The 10,033-nt window shown below is 33.9% G+C and overlaps 1 protein-coding gene across 1 annotated transcript; it reads right to left on the minus strand.

Moving 5' to 3' along the window:
* Positions 1-1,866: 1,866 nt before the first annotated feature.
* On the minus strand, positions 1,867-6,327 carry LOC129320296 (pro-cathepsin H-like). Its single transcript, XM_054965672.1, has 8 exons — positions 5,986-6,327; positions 5,762-5,883; positions 5,190-5,305; positions 4,267-4,340; positions 3,902-4,166; positions 3,194-3,325; positions 2,747-2,882; positions 1,867-2,585 (listed from the first exon to the last, which is right to left on the minus strand). Exons 1-8 carry the CDS (start codon positions 6,168-6,170, stop codon positions 2,548-2,550), a joined length of 1,068 nt encoding a protein of 355 aa, XP_054821647.1. The 5' UTR covers positions 6,171-6,327; the 3' UTR covers positions 1,867-2,547.
* Between the last annotated feature and the right edge of the window lie 3,706 nt (positions 6,328-10,033).

Raw genomic sequence — 10,033 nt, forward strand, 5'->3', positions numbered from 1 at the left:
TTATTTCCGAGTAATGAAAATTTTAATCATTCAAGTTTGTCCCACATGCCAATTTCACCCATCAAATTTTATTTTTATCAACTTGATTTTTTTAAATGTGTTTCAATTTTAATCCCTCGTGTTTAAATTTTTTATTAATTTAATCTCTTGAATTTATTTAAATTATGAATTTAGTTCTTATTATTTCAAGAAAAAATTAAAAATCTACTAACATACTTAGATAATAAAATATACATAGCAATGATCAATGAATATAAATGTAATTATTCAAGCAGAAAAAAAGATTTGGAAGTTTTAAACAACAAATAACAAAACATAAGTGACTAGATTTATAAAACTAAAATCAATTTGAGGCATAATTTATTCTCATTTAGCTTCATATATATTAAATTATTAAAATACTTTACACATCAAATTAATTTGAAAGTCAAGACAAATTTGAAAGATTAAAAATTTCATTACTTTTTATTTTTTTCCTGTGAAAATTGCGAAAATTTATTGTTACAATGGATTAAAGTAATTTTTTGATAGAAAATTAGAGTAATTTTTGAACGGCAACTTGCCAACTTAAAAATCAATAGCCTTAACCGTGACAAAGAGTTACACTAGGCTTGCCGCTGGCATTTTTCATTATTGACGGGTTACCAAGGTTTTTTTTTTTTTGTCTTACTCGTATGATTGATTTTTTTTTAATTGCTCACAATTACATCTTAGATTAGGTTTTTTTTTTATTGATTTAAATCTTAAATATGGCCTTTTTCACTTGCCTGTGTTAGCTGTAAGATAGTTTTTTAGCTAAGGAAACAAAAAGGAAGGTTATTTTGGGCTTGGCCCTTTAAATACCAAATAAAAGTAGAGACGTGAAAAATGAATTTTACCCACTCATCCTGTCCCATGTATAGAATAAAGAGATAAGAAAAATTGTAATTTTTTTTTATAAAGCACTTGTCAATTTTTAATATTTTTTTATATTTTTCTCTTATTAAATACTTTAAATAAAAATATTAATAATAAAATTTAAGAATATTTATTAAAATAAATGTGAAAAACCCTTAAATTTTAAAACAAACTTAATAAAGTTTAAAGTTTTATTTGGTTTCAATGAAACATATTTGAAATAACTTAAAATAAAACTACAGAGAATATTTGGTATTATTCAGCCAAAAATTAAGAGGCATGAGATACAACGGCAAGGAACTGAGCAATGCATCATCTAAATGACCAATTTACCATGGTCCCTGACCTCTTTAAGATGACAGGCACCCGTTTGGTTCACTTCACATGAATTTTAGGGGGAAAAAACAGTGGAAAATGTCGTATTTCTTGATTCGGTTGGCATGAATTTCGATTTTTGGAACCTAAATTTTCGACATTAACCCTAAAATTCATTTCCTGAGCTGGACTTGAGAAAAATCAGATTCTCCACGGAACATATTTCTACTCCATAGTCCCCACCCTGTCCTTCAAACCACCGCGACCTCTCTGTCAACCTTCCCATTTTTTAACGCAAAAAGTTGCGGGGGCGCCATCTTTCTTGTCTTGTCATGCTCATTGCACTTCCATATCTCAACACAGCCTTCATCACGTGCTTCATCAAGGCCCCACGCTTTCCCCTCTTTCTTATTCTACGTAATCTGCCAACTTAATAATTGATAGGTTTGAGAAAAATTATTGCTCAATTTTCCGGCCACCTCAATACAAATTTGCAGTCCTTGGTCATTTGAACTGAAATTTGGTAAAGCCGGGGAGAGCATTTTTGGATTTAATGTGAGCAGAACAGTGGCAAGGGATAGCTATAGGAAGCAAGCAAGAAATCCAACTTGCTTTTATGCTACCATTTGTAGGATCGACTGTCGACACTCAAAATAGAGAGAACATGTTTAACTCCCTTATGTCCCTGTTTGAAACACGATTTACAAGTATTACACGGCACCGATGACAAAGGCCATTTCAACTTTAGAATAATATTTTGTATATAAACTAGGAGGCATTAAAAGCAGAATACACTTCGTGTCCGTTTGGATATGTCTATAATCGATTTTATTTTCAAAAAAATCAATTATTTAATTTATTAGCCAAACATTTAAAAAAGTAAAAAATCGATTCTAACCCTTAAAATCGATTTTTTTCAAAAGCTAATATTCTAAGCTTTTCCAGAAACGCTGATAAAAAAAAACTGGAGAAATTACATAAAAAGGTCCAAAAAAAATTATAAAAAAGCACAAATTTTTTTTTTAAAAATTAAATTCCCTTCTCTTCTCTTTTTTTTTTCTTAGTAAAATTCAAATTTTAAATCTTTAAAAAAGTTGTTAACATATATTAAGTTAAAATCAATTTTAAAAAAATAATATCCAAACAAATTACGTTATAACATAATCAATTATGATTAAAATCTACCACTTAATCAATTATTTTCATAATCTATTATACCCAACTGAAATCCAAACGGACCCTTCGTCTTTAATGGTGCACAGCGACTACAACCTGAAAGCAAGATAAGCGACGCGGTATTCACCAGGGCAGCCTTCCAGTATCTCAATACAACTTTTAAGCGACGATGGGATAAGATGCACAAGTTGCAATTCCTGAAATTTGATGTTTAGTGCCAAGGATTAGCAAAACCAATTTTCGCCTGGGAACCAAATACTCAAGCCAATAGAAGCCTCTCTATATATAGACTATAGATATCTCGCGAGCACACAAATATGGGCTCTTTTTCTAAGGCTGGGGTCTTTCAGATACTTACCGCAAAGGTTCTTCCCCAATTCCATTTTGAAGTAGCCATGGTCACCCCAGCTATCTCCCCAGGAGTTTTTGATGAGCCAATACGGGACACCATCTTCCACTCCATACCCAATTGCAAGAACAGCATGGTTTACATCCTGCCATGTAGATTCAGATTTGGTCAAAGAATGTCCGATTAGTACGTTGTCCCGGAAATTAACATGGAAAACGAGTGTATGCATGTAACACATCTATTATGATGACAAACGGCTCCTGTCAGTATAATTAAAATTCACGGTGTTTCACAGTCGTTAGGATGTCAGAGAGCAGAATAAACCACGTTTTGTGAGACCATATTAAATATATATCAATGCATTAGCCTTCTAGCAATGCAGTTTGATCTGCTATTGCATTAAAGACACCCCAATTAATAGCGTCAGATAGTCCTCCCTTCTCAAGTAGAACTCACCATGGGAGTGCTTCCACAGGTGTTGCTAGTGTAAACACCTTTCTTGTAGAATCGGAAACCACTCACCACCTCAAATGCCACACTAACCGGCCGAACAAAAGCAACTGCGTGCTTTAATTCGTCCTCAGCACCCTGCACCCAAGAGATCATAGATCAATAAGAACATCTTGAACAGTTCGGGGGCCGAATTGATCTGATTCTGTAATGTCTGTCTTGAATCGATATCAACGTCATAATTATCGACACTTGACACATATAAGCAGCAGTGGAGCACATTATAGTGAGGGGATGCAAACGCGCACCTTCACTTTGGGAGAAATTACATGTAGGGTATGTAAATTTTATAACTTTACATTCCCTACTCTTAATATTTTCTTTAAACTAAAAAAAAATTGAGCTCGAAAGCTTATTAAATATATAATATTTTAATGATCAAAATAAGAAACGAAGAGTATATTTATATAAAACACCATATCAATCTGCTGAATATAATTTTCCAAAGAGAAAAATGATGAGCAATCTACTTCTGCTGTTACAATTTTAGTCTTAACATAATTATCATTTTTTATTATTAAATTATTATTTTTTAAAAAAATTATCATTTTTCAAATTAAATTATCTTACAACCCGCCTCCCCGTCCTGACTCTGCCATATAAGTTAGAAAACGCCTCGTAAAAAAGTAACAGAAAACCTATCAGTTCAATTACCAAGGTGATGTTCACAGAGTCAAGGACTCGGATAGCAACATTTTCAGCTGAGAATTTGCAGACTTCATCTTTTCCAGTGTAAGGATATGCTTTCTCGGTCTCAAGCCCACCATTATATTTGATGTACTCAAAGGCTTGGGATGGCAGCCCACCATTACATCCGAAGTTATTGAAAGCTACAGCGCAGTCCACTAGCTGCTGCTCAGAAAGAGAGATATTCTTTCCAAATGCCTGAGCATAAGCTGCCTCCAAAGCCCCAGTGGTGCTGCAGATGATAGATATTAGTATATCACGGTCAGAAGCATAATAACAGATATAGAGTAATGCCTTATTTGTTCGAGACATTTTCTAAGTGCAAAAATAACCTGAATGTCCAGCAGGATCCACAGTGGCCTTGATCTTTGACCGGGCTGACTATGCCTTCTTTTCTCCAGTCTTTCTGCAAGTAAAGCCAGCCGAAGGCAAAGAAAAATCTTTTAAGATTCCATGGATATCATGATTTCCAATGTCAAAAGGAAGGAAGACGAACAGACGATATCTAACAAATTAACAAATGCAAATAACCAAAGACAAGGAGCAAAAAACAGGTTAACAATGACAAGGCCCTGTGGAGATCCTGATTAACCGTTTCCCAATTTCCTAAACTCCCTGAGGACTATTCCCCATCCATTGAACCATAAAGCATCGGAAACTAATTTTTTGAAACTGATGACGCTGCTATATCTGCGTTCAACAGACAATTTCAATGAAGAGCGGGTAGCTACTAGCAACTAAGGGAATGGAAACAATTTACTCCCTGCGTGCAAAAAATTGACCCTGTCATTCATATTTTTTTACAAACAATTTTTACATAAAATTCAAGACCTTAATTAGCTTTAATTAAAAAGCAAACTAGATTAAGTGACACAATATAAAAGTAAGCAGTATCTACTTTCATATTGAATACATTAGGTGCGCCAAAAATGAACTCTGCCTGGTAGCTAACAACTGTTGAATATTAGGGAGATAGTTATAATTGATTGATTTGTTGCAACTTGCGAGCATCAATGCAAGTAACTTTAATTTCACTGTGATAGGAAACAACAATTAATAATATTTGTTGGAAGTTGGAAGTTGTTGAACGTGATCTCTTAATTAATAATATTTCTAAAAGCTTAATAAATAATAGAGCACAATGACGTCTTGCAATCCATGTAGCCGACCCCACCTAGTGGGATAAAGGCTTGTTGTTGTTGTTGTTGTTGTATAGGAAACAACAATAACACATTTGTGAGTCATCGTTACATACCGTCTCAGGAAGAATATCATCAGTAAGCTTGTGGTTGCCCTTAAAGGTGGCAGAGCAATTTTGAGCAGCACCTAATCTGTGGTTTTTGAATTCCTCCCAAGTCCAATCAGCAAAATCTGTTTGAAAGGAAAGACGACATTCACAACTAGTGTTTCTAAACCTGCCCCGTCATCTCCTTACATCTTCCCTTTTTTTTTCCACGTGTCTTTCTGCGATGAACAATCGCCAAAAGGCCCCTCTTCAAAAAATAAAAAGCAAAAACAAAACTTAGCTCTCAAATGAAATTAGACTACTAAGATATTTATTTCCAATTTCCTTGTTTATGCTTCTTATAATTTCTCCTTTGCACTTCTGATGGTATTTAAATTTCTCCTGCTTTACCTCTAGCTCCAAATCAGTGAAGGATCAGGTTAACACCTGCTAAAGCTGCCAATCACTGACTATATTCATCTTAAAGTGCCTAAAAAAAGGATCGAATGCTCACACCCACACACCTAATCCTAGAGTGCTTGAATTGAATATGTGTCAAAGAAGGGAAAGTAACAAAAATATTAGTGAAAATTCGCACATACGATTAACACCAAGAGCATACGACAGGCCCTTCCTGTTGGTTGATCGAATAAACTTCAGATTATCGGAGAAGATCTGGAACCGGAACTTCATCTCGTCGACAGTCTCATAATGCTTCCCATACCTGATCATTCGTAGGACAATACATCCCAGTCCAGAGGTTCAAGACCCAGAAGAAGTAGCGAAAAAGAATAAAGTAATGGGAAAAAAATGGACAGGGATGGACCTGTGAGCGAAGCGGGCGAAGGATAGGGTATGGCGTGTTTGGCCGATGATCCGGAGGACCTGGGGCTCGAAGTCATGGAGGCCGTCTGTTACTAAGCGGATGGGATTGGAGTCGTCGAAGGTTGATCCAACTGCGGCGCAGAAGAGCAGCAAGAGCGTGAAGGACAGCAATAACAACCGAGCCATCTATCTATCTCCTTCGCTTTGCTAATCGCTGCTCCCACTGTTATGGAGGTCTTCCGTTTCCGTCAGATTTCCTCCGTACTTGTATTGGATCAGCAGCACCAGTGATGAAAGATGGTGATTGGTTATCTCTTAAGCGTTAAATGACCAAATTCTCCTCCACCACGTCGCATGATTTTGGCCTCACAGCTTCACAGCTTCAATCTTAAAAGAAACCCGTGCCATTAATTTCTTGAGTTGATTAAACATTAAAATAGAAAATCATCAAATTTTTTATATATTAAATTTATAATTGTCTACTCAATTAAAATAACTTAAATCAAGTAACTAGACACATTTTAAACTTTATGTATACCCATACTTACATGAATTCAAGGGACTTGCTGACAATAACGAATCCAAGGAGGCTAGCAAGGGCGGTGGTCCCATGCTTCAAATTTTATTTGAAAAAAAGTTTAATTTTGTTTATAAAAAAAATGTAGAAATCAATGTTTGGCTCCCATATTTAGATGAAATTTCAGCCCCTCCTATGATTTCAGGATTCCTCCCTGCTTGCTGACCCCTCACTAATCCAGTCTTGATCATTAGAATCTCACAGGCTGTTAAAGGATACGTTCCCAGATTTCTTTTGAATCCCATTGCCCAATTTCCACTTCCAAAGACAGCAATCAAGTTATAAAATAATAAAAAAAATTAATCTTTCAATCCTTCAACTTTTAACTTACTTGTAATATAGTCCCTCAGTTATAATTCGCTGCGGCTCAATCTCTCAATTATAACTTACTGCGACTCAGTCGCTCAACTTTTGATTCATCTATAATTTGGTCCTTATTTTTAATTTTTTTTAAAAAAATTCTTATCAAATAATAGGGATAAAAAATGTTCATATATTATTCTAAAATACCTCATCTTGCTCATTGATGTCAGATATAAGCTAATATAAAAAAAAATTAACAAAAATTTAGGGACTAATTTGTAAGTGATTCAAAAGTTGAGGGACTGAGTTACAGTGAGTCATAGTTAAAGAACTAAGTTACAAGTGAATTAAAAATTAGAGAACTAAAAGATTAATTTTTTAATATAAAAATACTGAGATAATATAAAATGGTGATAGAATAAAAAAAATTGCGAGACTGGTAACTCTATTCGCTGCTATATCTATTTTCAATTTGCCAGTTAACTTCATTTATTTATGGGACGGGGCAGAATTTTTTTTTTTTTTTGAGAAAAGGGAAAATCACAATCAAGGATCACTAAAAATAATTAATTATATTATAAAATCAAATGATTTTAATATTACTTTATAGGATCAAAAGATTTAAATGTAATTAAAATTTATTGTAAAAAAATAAAATTGTCCTTGATATATATTTGTTGTGATGGGAGAACTGACTATTATTAAAATAAAAATGAGATTTTTTTTAAAATAAAAACTTGATCACCAGCTTATAACAATTCATCCATACCAGATTAATATTTTATAATTGTTAATAAAGGAATTGTAATTATGAACAATATTTGTTCCTCTCCACCATCAAGTTAATTTTTTAAAATTTTTAGTAAGAGAATTAATTGTTATTAAAATAAAAATGAGATTTTTTTTTTGAATGAGAAGTTGTTGTTAAAATATACACACACATGTAAAGAGTAGCTTTATCATTTTACAATAAATTTTAATTTAATTTAAATTTTTTAGTTTAAATTTAGATTTTTTTAGTTTTATAGAGTAATATTAGAATTATTTAATTTGATCCTGCAGCACAATTAATTATTTCCAATTGTTTTTTATTGTGATTTTCCCTTAGAAAATGAGATTGGGTAGACTTGTGATAGAAAAACACGAATACTCCAGCACACACAAGTTGGGTTTGATATTGACATTGTTGTTTCGCCAAGAAAAATATCGTTGAAGTTAGAATTCTCAACTTGCACGTTAGTGCTAGCCCCAGGGATCGGAAGGGTCCAAGTGAGAATAGTTGGTTTGATAATAACAAGCAAGAGTGGAGAATGGAATTTGGAAAGTGACGGCAGATGAACAGGATCGCATCCTACGTCACGGATGACGAGTCCGTTGCCCTCTACTAGGGTCCAAAAAGAGATTTGCATGTACTGATTTAATTCAAGTGGTCTAAACTTTAAATTCAAAGTTTTCATTTTTTTTTAAATTTATATTTATTAAAATAAAAATTTATAAAAATTATAAAATGCATGCCTATATTCTGTATAAAACTGCAGATATACCGTGCTTTAAATAGCATACATTTTTAATGTTTTTTAAAAATAATTAATGAATAATGTTGTTAACAAAATAAAAAAATATAGATGTGGAACGCATAATAATAAAAAGTGGGCGTGGGATTCATAATTTATTTTAAAAAATTAATATTTTTAATATATATATATATATATATAAGGGTAGCACATTGTAAAATGTAAGTTTATTTTAAAATAAAGAAGAGTATCACATTATAAAATAGAAGCACATTATAAACAAATATTAAATTACATATTTTAAAACCTTTAAAGTTGTATTTGGATGTGTGTATTTAAGTTAGGAATTAGAATTTAAAATTTCATGAATTTTAAATTTTTTATTTGGATGATATATAAATTTAAAATTATAGCATTAAACTCCTTTGTTTGAATATTAAATAAAATTTTAAGTTTTAAATGATATATTTGAATTTAAAGGCAACTTAAATTCAATGGTCCAGTCTCAACAAGACCACCAGTGCTGACTGAGATTGGATTGCTAGTGCCGTCGGGATAGGATCATTAATGCCAAATGATACTGAACTATCAACTCAACTAAGACCCTACTTCAAACGCTAATCAAGACTAAACTTCCTACATACACCAGAATCGGATCGTTAGTGCCAGCCAAGATCGAACTAGTAGTGCTAATTGGGACCTACCTACGAGCACTGACGGAGATTAGACAACTAGTTTCTAATGGGACTAGACCGTTGATAGGGATCGAATTGCCGACGCTGACCACAATAGGATGACCAACTTTAACTAAGACAAGACTGTCAGGCCTGAATGAGACTAAACGAGAAACTTTCATTGGGACAAGACAATAGGCTCTGACGAGGACCAGACCGTTGAGGTCGATCAAAACTAAACGACTGACTTATATCGGGATAGGACTATAAGCTTTGACTTGGACCAGACTATCGAGGTCAATCGGGACAAAATGGTCAACCTCTAATCTTGGTCAGCTGAAGTTAGTAGTCCACTGTCGATAGCCTCCGACCGTTCGATTCTGGTCATCTTCAGTGATCTTATCCCGGTCAGCACGGACAATCTAGTATAGGTTAAAGTCAGCAATCTAATCTCAGTCGAGGTTAGCAATTTGGTCTAAATTGAAGTCAGTCATCCAGTCTTAGTCGACAACAATGATCTAGTCTCAGTCGAAGTCTGCCATCTTGTTTAGGTAGAAGTCAACTGTTTTGTCTCGATTGGCGTTAGTAATTTAGTCCCAATTTTAATTTGCCATCCTATCTTGGTGAAAGACTATCGTTTAGTCCTAGTCAAGGCTGACGATCCAGTCTCAGTAGAAATTTATCATCCTATCGTGGTTAACACTGTCCTTCCAATCTTGGTCAACGTCGGCTGTCCACTCTTGATTAGTGTGGTTATCTAGTCCTAGTCATCATCAACAATCTAGTCCTAGTTGGCACTAGCTATCTGGTCACAGTTCTCCCGTACCGTCTTATCCTCATTAAAGATAATCATACAATCTTGGTCTGCCGTGGCTATTTGCTCCTGGTCAAAGGGAACCATATACTCCCAATTAAAGTAGGCCATATGATCTCGATCAAAATTGATCATTCGATCCCGATCACAACCGATCATTTGGTTAT

The sequence above is a fragment of the Prosopis cineraria genome, unplaced genomic scaffold (genome assembly GCF_029017545.1).
Source record: "Prosopis cineraria cultivar Desert tree isolate PC_DT_omini unplaced genomic scaffold, ASM2901754v1 PC9, whole genome shotgun sequence".
NCBI lineage: Eukaryota > Viridiplantae > Streptophyta > Magnoliopsida > Fabales > Fabaceae > Prosopis > Prosopis cineraria.